Source organism: Malus sylvestris, chromosome 5 (genome assembly GCF_916048215.2).
Source record: "Malus sylvestris chromosome 5, drMalSylv7.2, whole genome shotgun sequence".
Taxonomy (NCBI): Eukaryota; Viridiplantae; Streptophyta; class Magnoliopsida; order Rosales; family Rosaceae; genus Malus; species Malus sylvestris.
This window is the reverse complement of record NC_062264.1, coordinates 10,048,071-10,071,488: the sequence shown is the minus strand read 5'-3', so window position 1 is coordinate 10,071,488 and position 23,418 is coordinate 10,048,071. Positions and strand designations below refer to the sequence as shown.

Sequence of the window (23,418 nt, the reverse complement as noted above, 5' to 3'; positions counted from 1 at the left end):
CCAATTACTTGTGGACTTACTACATTTGACCATTTTGGTAAGAATGGGCTACTATTATTCATGGGCCCATGAAATGAAAAAGTTGTCTAGGAAATTTTATGGCAGCAATCATGTATTGCGGGTTGCATGTCTATCACGTACTCATAACTTTTTGTCCACAAGATGACATGGTTGTCTAAATTCAAAGGCCTAATTTTTTTATTTTAAAAACATACAAGTAGATTTTTAATGGAAATGGATTCTCTCCGGATCCCTTCTATCAAATCCACCAAATCACTCAATCTGGGCCCTTGATATTTGATCAAACGGCTAAAGTTATTATAACTATCCGGAAATGATCCCTTTCCATTTTTAATGGGGCGTTTTGATATAGACCTCTCATTTTTAGGCTTCTTAGATTAAACATATGTTCATTTTAACACTTTAATTCAACATTCTCCTACAATTTTGGTGCCATGTGTATTTTAATTAACCCATTGTAATGAACCTAAGTTACATATTTTGCCATAGCCTATAACATATCAATTTCTCGTATCCAGTTTCTTCACGCCAAAGGATAGAAGGTTCCTAGATTCTTGCTAACTAATGTCTTAGGGTGCGTTTGTTGCGTCGGACTGTCTCGGACTGGACTAGCTGCAGGGACTAAGCTGGACTGGCTTAGACTGGACTAAGCTGGACTAACTTAGTGAAGCGTTTGGTGCAGTCTCGGACTAAGAAGCAGGATAATAAAAAAAGAACTGTTAAACCTAAACTTGTGCTGTAAGGAACAAGATTTTCTATGTTAAACCTAAACCACCCCCAACAGTTTCATCAGTCTAACCCAAATTTGTGCTGTAACAGGATCAGCACTCTCCTATTTGGGCAGAGCTTTATATTAGGATTCAGAATCCAAGCATCTTATGATTTCCCATTTTTTGAATTCAATAGCTCAGTTCACTTAAGAAACAACATTCTGGCAAGGGCACTTGTGGGTTTAACTCATTTTCGATTTCCAACAAGAATTCGTCATACACAAAGCAGCTTGAAGCATCAAATTACACTTGTGGGTTTAGCTCATTTTCGAATTCCAACAAGAATTAACAATACACAAAGCTTAAAGCATCAATTGCACTTGTGGGTTTAACTCATTTTCGACTTCCGACAAGAATTAACAATACACAAAGCTTAAAGCATCAACTTGCACTTCTAGGTTTAACCCATGTTCGATTTCAGACAAGAATTCACCATACACAAAGCTTAAATCATCAAGTGAACTTGTGGGTTTAACTCATTTTCGACAATTAACCCATTAAACCAAAAGCATAACGCATCAAAATTCATTCTTAAACCACCATTCAAATCCCTAAGTCTCAGATACAGAAAACACACATACTTGAGGGAAGCCTGGTGAACCGGGAGAGAAGACGACGAAGAAGATAAGGAGGAAGGATCCATGGGCGACATCTCGAGCACGGCCCGATCGTTGTCGACGACGGGGCAATACTTGTGACCCCTCTGGCCACGGAACTCGTCTTCCGCACCGGCTTCGATGGGACTCTGAGATGAGGACGAAGGGAAGGCAGCGATGAGGACGAAGGGAAGATCTCTCTCGGTTTGCTCTGGCTTACAAGTCCGCCCAATTTTGGGGTTCCTCGCGAAGAACGGCTAATGAGGTCGTTAGTCCACGCGAGTCCGGGTTAAGCTCATTAAAGCTAATCCGGATGCACACCAAACACAGGACTATAGTCTAGTCCAGTCCAAGCCTTGCTAATCCTGTCAAACAAACGTGCCCTTAGAGTTTTAATCCGAGAAGAATACTGATTATTGAATATCAGAAGGATTTGAATTTAAGAATATTAATAATGTTATATTCTCTAGTGAAATCTATTTTCCAGTGGCACTTTCTTCCCTCCTATGAACGTACAATGATAACTCATATATTTCATACATTTATACCATCCATTCCTAGTCTCTTTGTGATATTTTTTAGTTAAACTGGTTGCGTTTTACTCTCTTTTGTGTTAATGTGCAGTTAATTGTATTTTAGAGCCATTTGAGGGTAAATAAGGCAAAATGGTGCTAAAAGTGGAGAGTTGAATAAGGATTATGATGTAGAGAGATTCAAAGTGTACAATTGAATATGGAGATGAATATGACTCTTTAAGAGACCAAAACAGCAAAAAATGTGGGAATTAAATGCCAAATTACTGGAATGTATTGGCAATCTATAACAGCCTTTTTAACCTTATATAACAGAGAGTTTCAGCCACTTTTACACAAGCTTCCCCTTGGGGTCGCCCAGAGCTCTCTCTTTTCTCTTTCTTTGGCCTTTCTTCCAGAAACAAAATCCTTTCTCCATTCACCATCCGCAACCACCAAAGAAACCACGCAACCGCGCTGTTCTTGGAGAAGTTCAACATTAGAAGCTCTGGGCGACCCCAAAGGGAAGCTTGTGTAAAAGTGGTTGAAACTCTCTGTTTTATAAGGTTAAAGAGGCTATTACATATTGCCAATACATTCCGGTAATTGGGCATTTAATTCTCACGTTTTTTGCTATTATTGGTCTCTTAAAGGGCCATATTCATCTCCATATTCAATTGTACACTTTAAATCTCTCTCTACATCATAATCCTTACTCAATTCTCCACCTTCAACACCATTTTGCCTTATTTACCATCAAATGACTCTAAAATACAATTAACTGCACATTAACACAAAAGAGAGTAAAACGCAACCAGTTTAACTAAAAAAATATCACAAAGAGACTAGGAATGGATGGTATAAATGTATGAAATATATGAGTTATCAAATACCCCCAAACCTTGTTTTTGCTGGTCCTCGAGCAAAACTAAAACTAAAACAAACAAAATAAAGAAAATCTAACTAGACCATTTTCGCTGGTTAAACGATTGCACTGAGCATGTGTAGCAAGCCTTTAAACCTCTAGGCGTCCCTAGTCGGAGGAGTTGTGTCTCTTGAGGGTTTACAATGATGATGCCAACAAACATCTACAGACACTGCAAATGGTTAAAACATGCTTGAAACAAACTAATAAGAACCAATGAAAGCTTAGTCGTACATTCCAACCAAAAGTCTGCCACTTCAAAGAATTGCATCATGTGTAGAGTGTAAAAATATTACTCCATGACTCATTACTTCAAAAACACCATACTCAAATGCCACAGATATAATTCGCTTCAACTCTAATTCTTTCAGATTGTCACTCGAATTTTCACTTAGATCTCAAGGTTTAGTCTCTCATCAAACATATGTGAGTAAAGTTACGTAAAAGGGAATCAAAATTCTCACAGATGAAGTGTGAAATAAAAGCACAATTTCTGAATATATCTCATGAAAGGAATCAAACACTAAGAATATGGATAGCACACATACTTACCAGCACCCATGATTATCTCCCCAAAGATCAACTAAGTCTTTCACAAGGTTGTAATGTAAGGCTTAGGCTAGGGGCTACCAAAGAATGGATAGGAAATACTAGAGTCTGGGACATACCAAAGTGTCTTTGTTATGAAATAAGCAGGCTCTTCACTTGAATTGATCTTTGTTATTTGTTCTTGGCGTCCAGGACCATGCGCGTGATAGTGAAGGATTGGGAAATTGCATCTTCTTTATTCATTTTTTTTCTTCTGTTTCTCTTTTTATTTTGCAATTCCAGCATGTGTTACCTCGGTACACGCCATTTTCTTGATGTAGAGCTTAATCATTATCTTTGTCTTCATCACTTTGGTATTCCCCAAACTATAGGGTATAGCTATAATGGGCTTAGTATCTCTAATTAAGATGAAAGGGTAGGGAAATAAGTGGTGAGAAAAGAAAAAGGTTAAAAGTGTTTGGCTTCAAAACGGGGTAATGGCACACACATAAAGGTGGGGACTTTGGCCTTTTGATGGTTAAAACATGCATAGCCTAACATCATCTCATTAAGTTCATTCATGAGTGATACCAACCACATGGTATCTACTACCAGAGAATTATTCTTAGCATTCAATCAACAACAAGATCATTTAAAGTGAACTTGAAAGAAAAAGATAGAAGCAAAAACACTTTAAACCCTCTCAAAGAAGCTAATAGGCTAAAAATAACTCACTAGGGTAGTCTCCACTATTCTTCTTCTAGAATTTAAGCATGGTACTTTAATCACCATAATTCCAAGAGTAACAACTTTGTAAAAGAAAATAAGATACGAAACTTTTTCATGACAACACTGTAGTTTTGTTTGTAAACATTGCCCTCATATACATTCACATTAGTATGCAAAAGCAAACTTAACCAACACTAAAAACAAACGAAAATTTTCAATCCCACACCCCTAAACCTAAACTAAGCATTGTCCTTGATGCGTAAAAAAAAAAGAATGGAATGCAGTAATGCAGGAAGGCGGAGTAAGCATGGAATGAAATAAGACAAAAACTAAAAGACACAAAATAAAAGGAAAGAACACAAACCCAGCTAGGTTGCCTCCTAGCAAGCACTTTATTTAATGTCTAGGCAAGACATGGTACCATGATAGATGAACGCCTAGGGTGGCAAGAAGTCAAGGTACCTCTGAACCTTGGTTGGAATAAGTGGTTTCTTTCGAGGGACTTTGAATATAATCCGTTGAATTTCCAAAAGGACTTGATTGTGATGGTGTTTTCGTCTCTCCTTGCAAAGAAGCATATCCTCGAAAATTGTTGAAGATGTGGCTGGAGCAATGATTTCAATGGATGAATGAAATTCGTTCAAGGCAGCAATCTCATCGTCTAGCTCCGAATCTTCTTTCATATGGTGAATGGGCAACAATGATTCGTCATCCAACTTCAATTTGTTTTTCTCTTGATATGGTAGCAAATCATCTCCAAAAGACTCCGAAGATAGCACCTGAAAAGATGTAAAACAACATGGAGAATGCGGCACAGATTTGGAAAAACATTCAATTAAATTAGAGGATAGAGGAAGAGCTTCAAACACTATGTCCTGCACAGTTTCACCAAGCACATCTATGGGTGACTCATCATGCTTTTGTTTGACAAATCTCCCTGGAAAAGGAATTGGTGGAACATATGGCTTGGGAGGAATGTAAGGCTCTTCATTTTGTAAGGCTGAGGAACCTCATAACAATATGCACATCAAGCTTCCTTTGATTGTTCCTCATTCTCTTCTTGATCATTACCACTAGGGGTGGAAAAAATTTCCGAAAATCCCAAACCGAACCGAAAAAATCCCGATCCCAAACCAAAAATTTCCCAAACCGAAATTTCCAAAATTTTCGAGATGCTATCCCGAACCAATCCCAAAATTTCGATACGGGATTGGCTTCTAGATATTTCGGAAATCCATACCGAACCGAAAATATATAATATTAATTATTATATATATATACATATATATTATATATATTATTCTTTTATAATTGATGCTAGTAGTTTCTAATTCATGCTCCGCAACCTGGAATGCCATACACCTTGCATATTTTTCATGTTCTGTTTGATATTCATTTGGATTTTATTATTGTTGCTGCCATGGCTGATGATTTCAGAAGGCTTGATTCTTTTGTCTCTCAACAGATTGCAAAAAGGGTTTAATTAATTTGAATTTTGACTCTGATAAAAACAATCAGGCATGCCAATTTTAGATTAAATGGTAGTGTGAATGAAATGACATTCCTAGTTCATAAATGTGTTCTTGAATTATATATTTGAACAACAATTCATAATTTCATATTTTAATTTGGGATTCCCGATTTGTCCCGAAATCCAGAAAATATTTTAGGATTCCCGAAATTTGGGATTCCCGAAAATTTGGTTTGGGATTGGTCTTTAAATTCCCGTCCCGAAAAATTTCGGTTTGGGATTCGGGACACTAGTTTTGGTATGGTATCCCATACCGAACCACCCCTAATTACCACCAAATTGATGTTCATTTATAGCTTGGACAATCTGACCCACTTGAATTTCCAAATTAGTTAGTGCTAGAATTTATATATATATATATATATATATATATATATATATATTGGAACAAAATATTTGACTAAAAATGTTTTAGGTACATCATATATATATATATATATATATATATATATATATTGGTACAAATTATTTGACTAAAAATGTTTTAGGTACATCATGGCGCTACCAACGGCTAAGAATGGGAACATGAACTACCGATCTAATCTTCTACAGTTCGCTCAAAGGTATCATTGTGGTGATTGCTATCTTTTCAATTACGTTCCGAGAATGCACTTTGTTGGACCTTCATTAGGATAATATTTTGTATTTATTTTAGTTTAGTAGAAACGTAATTCTCATTGCTTTGTTGAGAATATAAGTTGACTTTGTGCCATATTATTTATGTTTGTGTGTTGGCTCAAATGTACCAGGTAACATTTTTAATTTGGTACATTATTGGATTGCAACTTTGCAATGTACCAAGAGTTTGGTACATCATTTAATATTATGCTGACATATATTTATTGTTTGGTATGTGAAGTTTTTATTTTTGAAACGTATCGGTCTGGAAAAACGTTATACAGTGTGTGTTTATGATGTACCAGGAATTTGGTACGTTACTTAATATTACACCGACTCATATTGATTGTTTGGTTCATGAAATAATATTAAATCAAATCATTCCAAGTGTTTAGTACGTAAAGTTTTTTATTTTTGAAACATATAGGTTTGGAAAAAAGTTATACAGTGTGTGTTTGTAATGTACTAGGAGTTTGGTACGTTATTAATGTTACACTGACTCATATTGATCGTTTAGTTCATGAAATACTATTAAATTATATCATTCTAGGCGTATGGTACGTAAAGTTTTTTTATTTTTGAAACATAAGGGTCTGGCGAAGTGTTGGTGTGTTAATCCAAACGTACCAACTATTTGGTTTGTCTTTTGTCATTAGTTCGACGATTAACGATCAATTGGTATTAAACTATCAACTAATGGGTATGTTAGTTAGTGTTATATTGACACATTATGTGATAAGTTTGAACTATTGTAAATTACTGTATAAATTACCGTGCACTACATATACTATTGATTATCAAATGGTTCCCTAAGGGTGCGTTTGGTACGCAGACGGAACGGAACGGAACCAGACGGGACGGAACAGATGTTCTATGTTATGTTTGGTACGTGCAGGACGGAACAAGATGGTTGTTCCGTCCTGCGTTTGGTACCGCATGGACGGAACGGTACCAAAAGATTAAAATGACTAAAATACCCAAAACCATTCTTACAGCAACACAGAACATCGCCACTGCTGCTTCTTCTTCTTTATCTTCCACTTTCTTCTCTCACCCTCCAAACCCAACATTCATCGTCACCCCTTCTCCCACGAGAGCCTCGCTGGAACCGTTTTCCTTCTCCCAGGTGCCGAGGTGGATGCAGGGAACTCTTCGATGCCCTTCTTCATGCCAACGTCGTAGATTCGGATCTTGGGGTCGGGCACACAACGCGACTGAAGCGGGATTTCGGGTAGGGTTTGTTCTTGATATTTGCTATTCTGATGTTACGGCAGAGCAAGGGTAAGGGTATCAACAGTTTCAATTTGATGTTCTGAGTCTTGTTGGAAATCAACCTTGGGTTCCCCATGCAATCCAGATGTTTGATGGAATGCCAAAAAGAAGAATTAAGGACCCAATGCCTAATTTTCTCACCTTGGATGGAACAATTCAAGTCTAGTTTGGCTCTTAATGAGTATACAAACTGTGCTTTGAGAGCTTTAAGGGCAATTCGAATGTTGAGATTTCTATTGGATGAGGGAGGGGTACGAGAACTACAAATTGTCGAGGCTGTGTTTAGGCAACTGTGTCAGTTGACAGAAACAAGTATTAAAATTATTTCGGATCAATTGAGCATTGTGGACATTACACTTTTGTATCCTGTAAGTCTAGAGCTCACTCTCTTAGCTTTAGATTGGAGCAAGTTACATATTACAAGACCACTAATCTTGATCCTTACAGCAATGTTTCTGCCCTTTGAAGATTTTTCTATTATTTGTAGACATTTCCAAACAGTCTCGAGCAAGGAAAATATGGTGTACCACTTCAAGGTTAGTTATACTGTCGACGTAAGGTTGATGCCTCTTATGACTCACACTCATTTCCTTCCATATGAGGATATTATTCTTGCCTTGACATCTGCATATTGGAGTTCAGAAGCTATGCACTTACGTAAGTTCATTGCTACCTCTTTTTATAAGAGTGGGTTACTAAATAATGATTTTGCATTGATTGTCTTGCACCTGCACCTTAAGCCGGTTGAGAAATTCATGGAAATATTTGAGAACGTGTGGATAAGCTGGATGACACTACTTATTAGTATGAATCATAAAGGGGCGCTGAACATGGAATCTCTCATTAAGTTACAGAGACTTTTACCATTCACAGGAGTTATGTTTAAGTACAACAATCCAGTGGCAGCCACCTACTTTAGTTCTGAAAATCAAAGACATGTTTGTCTTATCTTTGGTATTGATTCCATTGCTTTGAGAACTGCTTTTGAAAAGTATTGGGATAGTGAGGACTATGTAACATGGTGCCACTTCAATGTCACATGTAACGTTGATCTTATGGCAGATATGTTTGTGACTCATACGACTCATGTTTTTTTAATGGAGATGTATTTTTCTGGTCCTACTACTTCTATGTCTCCTACTCATGTTCAGCCTCCAGTGACCACTTTTGTTCATGGTTTGCTTTTTCACCTTCATAAGCATGAATTAGATAATGTCTCAGTGGGGATGATAACTCAAGTTGCTGCCACCCTTAGTTATTGATTGAATGTTAATGTTTTGTTTATTGCCAAATGGGTTGAGAAACATATAGTTTTCGTGTCATTGTTCACATGGAGTGAAGTGTTGAGCAGAACTTAGAAAGTTGCTGATCTTTTTTGTCATCATGCCAAAGTGCAAGTTCCCTTGGCAAATATGAGAGCCATACTAGAATTTGGAAGATGGTTTTCTCGGGTGTACATGGAAATTATTACTAATGGCTGGAAATTGTATTATGTTCGACGTGAATGTAACTATAACACTCTTTGATTACTCTAGCTTTGGTGAACATGATCAATATTCTTTATGGGGAAGGGATACAACCATTACTTTCACGAGGTGGATAGGGGTCAAACAACACAGAGTGGAAGAGAAGTGTTTATCTGATTCACTTATTCACCTATGCAGTCCAGAGTAATGAACCTGCTATCATGTGGTTCCTCACGAGTGATGGAGCATCCGCAGCTTGGATCAGACATGTTTGCTTGGTCGTAGACCAGAGGGCAAATTATAGGATGCTCACTCTGGAAGTTTTTGCTATTTGCAGTTATGAATCTTTCTGATTTCTGATAGCACGGATGATGTTAAACAAACATGATCTCCAAATTTCTCACCAAAAGGAGCAGAAGATAACAAGAATCCTCTGAAGCCAACCAAGAGGACAAAGTTGTCATGTCCGGTTGAAAGCTTACCTTGATAAACAAGCGTTATTCGGTCTAGAAAAGGCGGCATGAGAGCTTACCTTGGTAAACAAGCATTATTCGTGCCAAGAATAGTCTTTTCGTTTTCTATTCTCTTGATGATTCTTTACTTTCTAGTGATAGTTAGGACAACTTGTATCAATGAAATTAATTTACCTACTTGTTCTTAAGAACTTCTTCTCCGGTTATTTTTAAGGTCGGGTATTTGATAAATTGAATTGAGCATCGGTCGTTGCTTCCTTCAGTTTTGTATTCATATATATTATCTTGGAACCAATGAAGTCGGCAACCCTCAACGAGTTTTTTCTTTTACGTGAGAGAAATGCTAAGGGGTGTCTATGGAGAACACGAATTCCTTCCCGATCCATTACGTGGAGGTCCAGAAGAATCAATGTTTCTCATTATCTTAAACACAATATCAGTTGCAAGTATTAATGACAAACCTTTGAGCTAAAGTTCTGTCTAAGTAACTCTCTCTCTCTCTCTCTCTCTCTTTCTCTCTCTATATATATATATACATAAATTTTATCCTTGTAGATCACTATCTACTGCTTAATAACAGTTACTGTAAATGAAAAGGCTGTTTTTCACTACAAATTTACAGTCCAAAAATTGCATATTAGCGAGGCATCTCACCTCCAGAATCTAGCACAGAATCACCTACCCTGAATCACCCTGTAATTGAGAACCAAGTCCTCAGATTTCTTCTATATATAAGCCCGCACCATGGCTAAGTTTAATGATATTATCTTATTCATGAGAACCATGTAATGGTTGTCATGCAAGGATGAAAAATATATAAGTTTAATCATATTATCTTGCTAAAGCAATAAACATGAAATATCCAGAACTTAAACATGAAATCCCAAATTAAACATTCATCCTGACTTAAGAAAAGAAAAAAAGATAAGGTCTTACTAAGCCCTAGAAGTTGATATAGTTCATATCATACTAAACCCTCTAATGCTCAGATGCCATCCATAAACATTTTAATGAAATCTGGCTTGTCAAAGTCATCCAGGGTACACCAAAAACTAAACATATCAGTATCTTTCACTAACTTCATTGAAATTTTCAGCACCTAATCGTATGGGATACCCATGGCCTTAAGCTGAGAAGGTAACTTGGCTTTAGCTTCTCTTAAAGTAAAACTTTCCCCTAAATTCTTCATTTCAGTAACTGCTTTATCCCAACCTTCACGAATAACAGCTACAATATTTGCATCAGCATCATTCTTATTCCTCTTCCTCTTCCTAAGAGGTTGAGATGCACTGGATGTACCAACAGAAGAAGATGGGGTAGGTGAAGTCGGAGGCATCTCGAAGGTCTCATCGCAATCCTCATTTTCCATTCCCATGTTTTCCATTGCATCTGCTGCTGATTCAGCCATACTACCCGTGGCTCGGTCTCTCCCAAACACCGTACACAAGCGTGGATACAATGGAAATGGCTTATTTGGTTTGTAATATGCATTAGGATGTTTCTACAATAAGAACCCAAAGAAATCAAAGTTATGACTTCAAAGAAATCAAATATTGAAATTGAATATTTTAAAATAAAATTGAACTTAGTAGAACCTGTGCATTTAATTGAAAAAGAATAATTTGGTATTTAACTACAAATGAAGAAAAATCTTATTAAAGCAATTAATTGAAAAAGAATAAGAAACAAAATATACCTTCACCCACAGCTGTAGTACATCGTCACTATCCACAACAACACATTTTTTTTCGTCATTCCAACCAAATCCAGAGGTATTCATCATGTCATATGCAAAGGAATACTTTTCTTTCAGACGCTTCAGCTTGTTTTGTATATGCTTTGGCTCTATATTAATGCTCGGAATCATCTCCCTCATCTTGGTGGCAACCATTACAAATGTACCAGCCTTAAAACTGCCGGTCTCACACCTAACACCATCAACTACCATCTCCTCGAGGATGGTTGATGCGTAAAATATACTTGACACACAAATTAAACCCTCTTTTTGACAATTGTAGTATAGATGTAAGTAGGGTATCGTTCTAGGCCGGGGATTAGGAGGGATTGCTAATCTATTAAATTAACTTAAAAATATTAAATAAGACTCAAGGACACAAAACTAGGCTAAAAACTCTAATAACTTGAAACACACTTAAAATGACTCAAAATAATGAAAACAATTAAATTAAACACTAGGAACTGAAATGGACGGAAATTAAATTAAAAGACTAACAATAAAGAAAACTAAATAAATAATATAATTTAATAATGGATGGGTGCTTGGTTTTGACTAGAAGTAAATTAAACTTAAATAAATTACAGAATTGACAAAAACATGAAATTAAGGTGAAAGGATAAGTGATGGATTAGCTAGAGGGTTCTTCTCTACACATGACACATATGCAACCTAAATTGATTTTCAGTTGTTCTTTCAATAAGTTGTGAATCTCAACACTTCAGATTAACCGTGAACAGCACTTTTTTAATCTTCAAGTTTTCCTTAAGTTATTGAATTGGACGGGAAAACGCATACAACAACTCAAAACATTCTTCAAAAGTCCCCTACGTGAAAAGCACAATAGAGATACAATCAAAAATCATTAAACTTTGTGAAAACTATAAGCATTGACGAGACATTCGTAACTATGAAAAGCATGATACTCTTGCCAAGAATTCACTTAACACGATTGTGGATAACAACCTTCACTACTTGTGAATATAAGTTCATAAAGATTAGGTGAAATTCACTTATATTCTAGCATCAAATTCATGCATGTAAATTAAGTATGCATCCTTAATCGACATACAAAAATAAGTTATCAATCAAGCAGTTAAGCAAATTAAATCACAACTCAGAAATCACAACTGAAGGTAATCAATTCATATTACAAATATATTCATGGTTTCGAATTAACCTCTAGCCAAAATAAATTTAATTACACATTATTAAAACAGAAATAAAATAGAAGTTTGGAAAGATTAAACCGAAAGAAGGTGATCTGTTGCTGTGCAGCTTCACTGCGTCGTCAGTACGTGCTCTGTCAGTCCCTCCTCACATGCGTCTGCTGGTCTCCCTGCACTGTACTGCCCTGCCCGTGTCTCTCCTCTCTCCTGCACGTCCTCTCCTTCTTCCTGACCTCCCGCGCCTCACTTGCCTTGCGTCCGTCACTCCCTTCTCACGCCCAGCTTCTTTTCAAACCTGCCCTCTATTCTATTTTCCTTTCCGTCAGTCTACCCGCGTCAACCCCTCTCGCTGCCCAAAGGCAGCACCTCGTCTGGACCCTCTCTCCCCTCGTTTTCTCTCTGCAGCTTCACGCTCCCCGCGAGCTGCCCAAAGGCAGCTCCCCCCCCTTTTCCTTTCCGCGTTCCCCTTCTTTTATTTTCTGATTTTCTAAGTTCTCTGTTTTTGACTCCTTGGATTCCTTCTTTTCCAGCTGCAAAGCAGCTCTCCCTCTTGGATCCCTTTCACGTTTTCTGCTTTTCTCTATTGCTCACGCTGTCTCTCCACTTCTTCTATTTAATTTCTCAGTGCTTTCCACTTTCTTCTCCTACAAACACAATAAATTAAAAGTATCATAAATACTTAAAGCTTTAACTAAATTAGACAAGACAAGAAAAGAAATATAAAAGGATGAAATATATAGTTTAAATATTGGTTTACATTTAACGTCACAATGGGTTGGCAATATTGTAATTTAAATTTGCTTTTGACGAATTTATTACATAAAATTTCACTTGTTCTATTTTTATTTTCTTTGCATAACAAATCCTATAAACACAAAAATAACGTAAATAGCTCAAAAATATAAGGAACTAACTAAGAAAAGACGAGTGAATTCGAAGTAAAAATATATATAAATATGATCCGATCAAATACCCCCACACTTAACTTTTGCTAGTCCTCGAGCAAAACAAAGAAAACATGAAAAAGTACTAACATGAAAAACATTAGTTTCCCCCTATGTGACCCTCATAGAATTTCATTCGAGAAAACAAATCATCAAGAACCATAGCTAGCACCAACAAACTAATCCAAGTTCATCTTCCTTATTCAAATATTAGCAGTAATCTTTGAATCATCCTTGAAGTGTAGTGTGTGAGATAGCCATGCTAATGCAATTTCAAGTTTTTATTTTTAAGATCATCATATGCAAACTAGCGACCTTCTCACTGGATATGCACTCAATCACACATGTGTTTAGTTTTAATGTGTTTCGCTCAAAGAATCAAATGTGAAATTTCTACCATAAGCTTGCATAAAGATCACTTCTCCACAGTCATAATTGCAAAACTTAAATCAAGAGGACTTTTATTGGATATAATGAGGCTTAGGGATAGGGTTATTGAAACGATAGAATAGGAAAACACAAGTTCCAAGCTACATTGCAAGCAATTCTTTTCTTTAGATTTATAAGAACTCAAGCTCTCCAACAATTCTTCTAATACCTCCAATCACACCCTTAAACTGAAACTTTAAAAACTTTTTATTTTCTTCGTATACAATCTTTCTTTTTTTTTTTTTTTTTTTTTTTTTTTTTTTTTTTTTAATACAAACATGAAATACCCCCACACTTATTCTTTTGCCAAACACCTTCAAAGTACTTCACAAACATTTCTCATAAGACAATCTCGCATTGCTCGCTTGGAAAGGGTAAGGAAAAATGTTTCAGGTATAAGGGTAGACATATCTGGTGATAAGAAATAAAAGGCTCAACATACACGGCTCAAATTGGCAATCTAATGATATCATTTTTATTTGGGAAACATGGTTATTTGGGCCATAGTGGTAAACCTAATGCCTCTATCATTTCCAAGTTCATGCAATCAATGACAAACATTTTGAAAGATCGTTATGCAAGTTCTAGAGATGTATCTCACATAAGTTCATCACACATAAAAAAATAGGAGTGTATGAAAAATGGACACACTTTCAATAGGCTCAAAAACTCACATAGGATGTATATGGTCACTAAATTCACATATGAAGCTTTAAGTCATACTTTAGTTTCACATTAACAAGGCTATGTGCATTTGGTTTTTCAAAGATGGTCAAACATGTACAAAACTAACAAGAGAATAAGGAATTTCACAAAACACATGTTAACTAAGTTCTTGATGATCATGGTTCGAATTTGATCCAATTATATCATTGGGTCGGGAAACTAACAAAAATCTAATTCAAAACAATAAGGGAAACAAGACAATATTTTTGGATTTTTAAATTTTCCGATTTTTTTTATTTTTTATTTTTAAAGAAAACAAAAAGCAACAACACAGAAACAAAAGAAATTCTAGAGATTTCTACCCCCACACTTAAACTTGACATTGTCCCCAATGTCAAAAAACACTATAACGCAAAATAAAAATAAAATAAAATAAATAAATAATAAGAAACAAAATAAAGCAATTAGACTGAAAACTTCCCTAATTTGCAGTAAAATCAAGTGATTACCCCCCACGCTAAAATTCTGCAATCAACTTCAAGGGTGGAAATAACCAAAAGTTCCTGCAAAGAAAAGAAATAATTCAGTTAAGTACGCAAGAAAATTAATTAAAAAAAATTGCAAACGAAAAATTGAAAATTACGATAAAAGATAATGAATAAAACTAATAAGTAATCATTGGTCGTGCTTGTTGACTTTCCACAGCTTTCCTCTTGAACTGGGTGACACTTAGCTTTTTACTTGCAAGTGATGATTTGATGATATTGTATGGCGAAGCTTTGCTCTTTGGTTATGTTGCAGTTCCTTATTTGTTCTCCAAGCAGATGTGGCAGCTTCTCTAGTTCTTCAGTTCGGACTCCTTGTGCTGGGTTGATTGTACGAGCTGCATTCTTCTCTGCTTGTTTCTTCAGCACGGCGGGCAGGCACGAGGCAAAGGTGTTGGTCCTTATTTCTTTCTTCAATCTTTCCAAGTGCCCACCTCTTGCTTTCTTTCTCCTTGTCCCTAGCTGAATTGTCTCCACATGCTTCGAGGTATCATTTTCACTTCCCTTACTGTCCCCCAGGCAGATGTGGTAGACGAAGAGAAAGCATAAAATGATGAAGATGAGTACTCGAGAGCAAGGCTAGGTAAGCAATCAGGAAGGGGTTCCAGGCAGTTGGCTCCAGATTGGAAGATTGATACCAAATGCTGGCTGATTGCTCTCTTTCTCCTTGTTGGAAAACAAAGACAAGGAGAAGGACATGGAGAAAGCATGATATGAGATACTCTTGCTTTCAACCTTTATGATATGAAATACTTTTGCTTTGAATGGGTTGTTCGCAGGAGTATCCTAAGGAATGAGGAACACAGAGTGACTCGAGAGGATTCTTTGGGAATGCATTTTCGGAGATGAAGAGGTGTTGAGAGGGTGTGCTGAGAGAATGTGCTTTTGCTGTGGAAGGCGAAGGTAGAAACTTATAGGACTTCTCTTCACAACCGGAACTGTTCTCTCACTCATTGTCGGCAGCCGGTGGATGGATGAATAGTACAAATTACGCGCTTTCTGACAAAGCTGCCCGTAATTTCCGCAAAGCTGCCAGTTGCATGTGACAAATGCTGACTAGGCTGAGAGAGACAGATGGTTGGAATCGGCACTTCGACAGACTGCCCGTGATTTTCGCAGAGCTGAGTTTGCGTGTGATGGGTGACAACACGTCTGGACGAATTGATCTTGCGAAATCCGGGGTTCGGCTCGTGGTTTCTGAGCAAGCCCAACTTTTAAGAAATGAACGCCTCTTTTGAGAAAAGAATCCGGCTTTTGAGAACGGAAACTCCTCTTTTGAGAAAAGAATCCGGCTTTTGAGAAAGGTGCCCCGACTCTTCGATTTGCGAAAGGACGCCTCTTCAATTTCTGAGGAGCGCCTCTTTGATTTCTTCTTTTTATAGAGGCGTTAATTTTGTTCCACAACACACTTGAGCTCCCTCTAGTAAACACTCCCATCTTGCACTTGTTTAATCTTGATCAGTCCAACTCTCTTCTTTCTTCACCACCTCTGAAAAATGTCTGGCCCTTCCGATCGTCGTTTTGACTTGAACATTGGTGAAGAGGCAGCTCCGCCTTCATATCCCCTACCGGTCCTCTTACCGTGGGGGATTCGGTGATGAAAAATGACATGACTGCTGCGGTGGTGGCCCCGAACCTTGTCACTCCCAGAGATAACAGACTGCTCGCAAGGCGGTCTGATGAATTGGCGGTCAAGGAATCTCTGGCTCTCAATGTGCAGTGTGCGGGTTCCGTATCCAACATGGCCCAACGCCTATATGCCCGAACCCGTCACGTTGAATCCTTGGTGGCTGAAATACAGAGTCTCAAGCAAGAGATTAAAGGGCTCAAGCATGAGAATAAGGAATTGCATAAGCTCGCACACAGCTATGCCACCAGCATGAAGAGGAAGATTGACCAGATGCAGGACACCGATGGTCAAATTTTACTTGATCATCGGAGGTTTGTGGGTTTGTTCCAACCGCATCTGCCTTCGTCTTCTGGAGCGGCACCGCGTAGTGAAGCTCCAACTGATCAACCTCTGCCGCCTCCTCCTTTTGTGGCCCCGCCGACTGCTGAAGCCCCGCCTACTACTGAAGCACCACCCGACCAATGAATACTATTAGTTTACATCATTGTAAAATATTTGTACTTTTTTTTTTTTTTTTTTATATATGTAAATTAATGTAAAGAGACTTTGGTTAACCTTCCCCCACACTTAAACTAAATAACACAAACTCACAGAAATCAACCAAATAACACAACTAACTAAACAAAACAAAATGAAAGCATTAAAGATAAGGGTGTAAAAATGCAAATCTGATTGGGTTAGCGATTCCAAAGTCTCTCTTCGTTGAATGCTTGGGTTGCCTCCCAAGAAGCGCTTGATTTAACGTCTTTAGCCGGACGCATCTTTCCTTTAAATTTCCCTCAGCTCCATTTGTACCTAAAATCAAAGAAAGAAAAATAAATCAAATATCAAAAGTAAAATACACAAACACCAATATAAACATAAACAAAAACAAAAATAAAAAGATTAGCAAAGTTACTAATCCCCGGCAACGGCGCCAAAATTTGATGCGAAAATTATACTTGACACACAAATTAAACCCTCTTTTTGACAATTGTAGTATAGATGTAAGTAGGGTATCGTTCTAGGCCGGGGATTAGGAGGGATTGCTAATCTATTAAATTAACTTAAAAATATTAAATAAGACTCAAGGACACAAAACTAGGCTAAAAACTCTAATAACTCGAAACACACTTAAAATGACTCAAAATAATGAAAACAATTAAATTAAACACTAGGAACTGAAATGGACGGAAATTAAATTAAAAGACTAACAATAAAGAAAACTAAATAAATAATATAATTTAATAATGGATGGGTGCTTGGTTTTGACTAGAAGTAAATTAAACTTAAATAAATTACAGAATTGACAAAAACATGAAATTAAGGTGAAAGGATAAGTGATGGATTAGCTAGAGGGTTCTTCTCTACACATGACACATATGCAACCTAAATTGATTTTCAGTTGTTCTTTCAATAAGTTGTGAATCTCAATACTTCAGATTAACCGTGAACAACACTTTTTTAATCTTCAAGTTTTCTTTAAGTTATTGAATTGGACGGGAAAACGCATACAACAACTCAAAACATTCTTCAAAAGTCCCCTACGTGAAAAGCACAATAGAGATACAATCAAAAATCATTAAACTTTGTGAAAACTATAAGCATTGACGAGGCATTCGTAACTATGAAAAGCATGATACTCTTGCCAAGAATTCACTTAACACGATTGTGGATAACAACCTTCACTACTTGTGAATATAAGTTCAGAACGATTAGGTGAAATTCACTTATATTCTAGCATCAAATTCATGCATGTAAATTAAGTATGCATCCTTAATCGACATACAAAAATAAGTTATCAATCAAGCAGTTAAGCAAATTAAATCACAACTCAGAAATCACAACTGAAGGTAATCAATTCATATTACAAATATATTCATGGTTTCGAATTAACCTCTAGCCAAAATAAATTTAATTACACATTATTAAAACAGAAATAAAATAGAAGTTTGGAAAGATTAAACCGAAAGAAGGTGATCTGTTGCTGTGCAGCTTCACCGCGTCGTCAGTACGTGCTCTGTCAGTCCCTCCTCACATGCGTCTGCTGGTCTCCCTGCAATGTGCTGCCCTGCCCGTGTCTCTCCTCTCTCCTGCACGTCCTCTCCTTCTTCCTGACCTCCCGCGCCTCACTTGCCTTGCGTCCGTCACTCCCTTCTCACGCCCAGCTTCTTTTCAAACCTGCCCTCTATTCTATTTTCCTTTCCGTCAGTCTACCCGCGTCAACCCCTCTCGCTGCCCAAAGGCAGCACCTCGTCTGGACCCTCTCTCCCCTCGTTTTCTCTCTGCAGCTTCACGCTCCCCGCGAGCTGCCCAGCTGCAAAGCAGCTCTCCCTCTTGGATCCCTTTCACGTTTTCTGCTTTTCTCTATTGCTCACGCTGTCTCTCCACTTCTTCTATTTAATTTCTCAGTGCTTTCCACTTTCTTCTCCTACAAACACAATAAATTAAAAGTATCATAAATACTTAAAGCTTTAACTAAATTAGACAAGACAAGAAAAGAAATATAAAAGGATGAAATATATAGTTTAAATATTGGTTTACATTTAGCGTCACAATGGGTTGGCAATATTGTAATTTAAATTTGCTTTTGACGAATTTATTACATAAAATTTCACTTGTTCTATTTTTATTTTCTTTGCATAACAAATCCTATAAACACAAAAATAACGTAAATAGCTCAAAAATATAAGGAACTAACTAAGAAAAGACGAGTGAATTCGAAGTAAAAATATATATAAATATGATCCGATCAATGGTAAGCAACACATCCTCCTCATTATCATTCCAATTACGTGAGGTGGCCATATAATCTATCAAAGGTAATCAATTATCAATTTATTATCCATGTACTCAAGGCTACATGGCAACACCAAAGGATAGCACTTACAAACAAAAATTTTAAAGATCATAGAAAATGCACTTAATAAACATAGAAAATGCACTTACACCAAGGGATCTCAATTACCACATTACAAATCCACTTAATAAACATCTCAATAGTCTTCAAACAATGAAAAACAATTACAGCAATCATCTCAGTAAAATGTCATCAAACAATAAAAGATAATTACAACAACTACTATGTCAACCCATTTTCAAGCCCTCATTCTTCTCCACTCATCATATATTTCTCTTGCAAGATCATCCCTCCATTGAGTCCATATTTGGCTTGACTCAACGGTTTCAATGTAGGCTAATACTTCTGGTAAATCTTCCCCTATAGGCAATTCATCAAATGCAAGCCTTGCATTTTCCTCAGGATCAACCGCCATGTACATTCTGATAAAATTATGAAGTAAACTACATGCAGTGATCATTCGTCCCTGAATCTTAATTGGATAGTAGGAAGGACTTCGCAAGATAGCCCAACGTCTTTTGAGGAGGCCAAAACACCTCTCAATGACATTCCTAGCACGTGAGTGTTTCATATTAAAATATTCTTCATGATTCGTAGGTGCCCGTAATTGCCTTCCCACTCTTGCAAATGGTATCTAGTGCCTCTATACGGTGCCAGAAAACCCTCACCATTCGTATATCCGGAATCAACCAAATAGTATGTACCTACATTAGTTGATAATAAATTTTAGTTATTGGCCAACAAAGGTAAGGAAGAATAATAGGTCTTGTCTATCTTACTAGTTGGGACCTTGAGGCCATTAGCTCTAGTAACAGCGTCACCCAGAACTCTCAAATCAGTAGCTGATCCATCCCAACCGAATAACACATATACGAATTTGAGGTCATGTGTGCATACGCCTAACACATTAGTTGCTATATGACCCTTCCTTGTTATATATCTTGGTCTATCGACCTCAGGCACAGTGACCCTTATGTATGTTCCATCTAGCGCTCCTAAGCAACCCTAGACAAAAGAAAAACTTATATTGATTACCAACTACAAATAATTATGTTATTAATGATTTTACTATGATGCTTACCTTTAAGCATTTCCATCTCGATTCCGTGCAATCCTCCGGGATAGGGGTTGGTTTTGCAAACAACACCTCTTGCAAATTGAGCAACGCACGCAATACTCTGCGAATATACCGACTAATAGTTTCACCAGACCTAATGAATCTAACTTGCATTGACCTATTTTTATTGTGGTGGGCTAATATGTTAACAAAAGTAGCAACTTGCTCCTCTATTGTAACATGACCATCATCTACCAACCCACCACGAGTTTGTAGTAAATCACATAAAACTGCAAATGCATTCCTATCCATTCGCAGCTCCCACAAACAGTTAGTATCACTCAATTGCGTGATACGATTTATTTCCTCTCTCCTAACATGAAGTCTAACAAATGTCATTTGCTCTAAACTAGCTTTTTCCCGTTGTCTCCTTTGTTGTTGTCTATACCTCAACAATTGGCAATTCATACTAAAGACTTGTGCCATTATAATCCAAACGTTCAAAAGAACAAAGAATTGAGTCTCATATTCATCCATACCTTCACATGAAAAAAAAACATACGCAAGATTCAATTATTGAATGAATCAAAATATGATACTAAATTTTCAGAAACGAAAGAACCATAATAGGAATTGATAATGATAAAAGTGTCCAAACTAAAACCTGGGATGACATATTAAACCACAAAGAGTAAATTGCAAATAAGTAAATTGCAAATAAAAAACAAAGTCAACATAGGGTCAGTGGATACTATACACAGTACACTTCCAAGTTTCATACATTTCATCTGGTGTTCGATTTTTCAGGAAGTTGTGAACTTGAGCAACTGTTTCAGTTTTAGCCAATTTCATCTGGTGTTCGAATTTTCAGGAGGTTGCATGCAACTGTTTTAGTTTTAGCCAAGACCAATTTTATAGCTAATTGATAGTTCCATGTCCTGTATCTGCTATATGATCGATCTTCAGTTTAGGATATGTGGGACTTGCTGTGAGTTTCTTAACCTTTTTGTTGAGTTGCCGAGAGTTTGCTTATTAATGATGATTTTTTAGGTGTTAGTAAATACACTTTTTCACTTTAAAAAGAAGGAAATGTGAAGTCAAATTCTCAGATTAGTTGTAAGCACTGCATGTTCACCAGTTATTTTTTAACATACATGATTCACCAGGTATTAACTTATACAAAATATGTCTTTGACGGTTTCTCCTCTTTTGTTTGTATTGCTCTGTTTGTTTGATATCATGAACATTTACTCTGTTATGGCTTTGATTTTTCTGGATGAAGACTTCCTGGTCAAGCTAAATAATGACAAATCTGATGGAGATATTTTCCACAACATTAAGGCCGCCACCGCATCAATACAAGCTGAGTGGGGGAATCCCTTCATATTCCGGTGACCTACGGCATGTTAAATCCTTGGCACTACAAGAATTCTAGCTATAGGACACCCTTTTTTACACACTAATGAAAGATTTGTGCCTTTCTTAACTCTATATTCACTGAAGTTTTATTATCGGTGGGGTTTGAAATAGGGTCACTGACAATCGGTGTGGCTTATAGAAATGTGATTAACAATCGGAATTTTGGCATTTTTTTACCTTCCTCTTCCGTGACAATTTCAAATAGATGTATTGGAGTTTGTGCATCGGTGCCAAACTCTCATCTACCTGTTTCAACCGACTGCTTCCCATCATTTTTAATTAATTAATCAATTGTAAATTAATTAATTAACTTTCTATTTCTTGGCATATTTTACACCTCAACACACTGGGAATGTTTTTTCCATTCTTTGTTAGGAATTGTGATCCTGGGAGTATGGTGGTTGTGTTATATGAGTCTGATGTTGGGCTTTGTTGATGCTTTTAGAGGAATTTGTGGAGCATGATGTTGTGCATAAAGCACTTATTGCCCTTTTGAGGCAAGATGTTAAAGGTATATTTGTGATCTTCAAATTAAGTCATAGTGCACGATTATAGATTACATGTTTATTACAAATTAACTGATGTTTCATTACATCAGATTGTAAGTTAGCAATTTTATTTATAAGTAAATATGTATATATGAACAAACGCTTACACATTTTATGCAGATTTATGTATTTTTCTTACTACGTCCTTAAGTTCAGCACTTGATACATCTAGGATCATCGAAATCTCTCTCTTTCATAATGTACCTCATCTTCTTGTATGCACAGCTTCTTTGACAACATTATTCAAGCACATTGGGAGTGTTGAGGAACCAAGCACATATGAGATCATTCGGGAAAAGGTTTAAAGCTTCATTAGAGATAAGGTGAGAAGATTACTTTTTTGAATGCCCAATATGATTGTTATCATGCATCTCTTTAAGATAACCAGATGTTAAACGATCAAAATTATAAATTCATCAAAGGTTCTAGTTTATATTTAATCCAACAGAACCCAATCCAACAAAGGAAAATCCAAAACATAATCCAATCCAACAAAACCCAAAGACATCAGATTTGTACATTTCAGCACATAAAAATCGAAACTTGAACACTGAAAAAAAATGAATCCAGATTGAACCTGGAACGGAGATGTAGAGATGAAGTTCACGGAGAGGCACATGGAAGAGGATGAGGAGGAAGTTTGCGAATGGAAGATGCAGGATGAAGAACTTCAGCAGCAGAGAAGAGGAACTTCAGCAGCATAGAGAAGAGGAACTCCAGCGGCAGAGAAGAGGAAAAGGAAGGATCAGGGTTTGTCGTATAATTTAAAAGGTGTAAATATTGAAAAAGCTAAGGGGTATTTTTGTCTTAAAAATTTATCATTTTTGTGTTCCACGAGATGGAAAAACCCGTTCCAGGGGGGGAGGGAGAACCAAAATTTAACCCATTTTCGTTCCATGGGACACGCGTTCCACATAATTTTAGTGCACCAAACGTGGGACGGAACGCGTCCGTTCCACTCTGTTCCGTTCCATCCCACGTACCAAACGCACCCTA

The 23,418-nt window shown here is 36.9% G+C and overlaps 1 protein-coding gene across 1 annotated transcript; it reads right to left on the bottom strand.

The window, feature by feature from the left end:
- Nucleotides 1-10,540: 10,540 nt before the first annotated feature.
- Nucleotides 10,541-23,146, bottom strand: LOC126622539 (uncharacterized). Its single transcript, XM_050291330.1, has 6 exons — nucleotides 23,000-23,146; nucleotides 20,480-20,994; nucleotides 20,178-20,403; nucleotides 19,306-19,351; nucleotides 11,138-11,420; nucleotides 10,541-10,942 (listed from the first exon to the last, which is right to left on the bottom strand). The coding sequence occupies exons 2-6, from the start codon at nucleotides 20,990-20,992 to the stop codon at nucleotides 10,541-10,543; spliced, it is 1,470 nt and encodes a 489-aa protein (XP_050147287.1). The 5' UTR covers nucleotides 20,993-20,994; nucleotides 23,000-23,146.
- Between the last annotated feature and the right edge of the window lie 272 nt (nucleotides 23,147-23,418).

Bases quoted from the DNA above. Each gene is read 5' to 3' on its own strand.
- LOC126622539 (XM_050291330.1), bottom strand. From the start codon at position 20,992: ATGGATGAATATGAGACTCAATTCTTTGTTCTTTTGAACGTTTGGATT. The intron at 11,421-19,305 runs GTTGCTTACCAT...TTGTGTGTCAAG, and splicing joins AATGATAATGAGGAGGATGT to TATATTTTACGCATCAACCA. The intron at 10,943-11,137 runs GTATATTTTGTT...TTCTTATTGTAG, and splicing joins TACTACAGCTGTGGGTGAAG to AAACATCCTAATGCATATTA.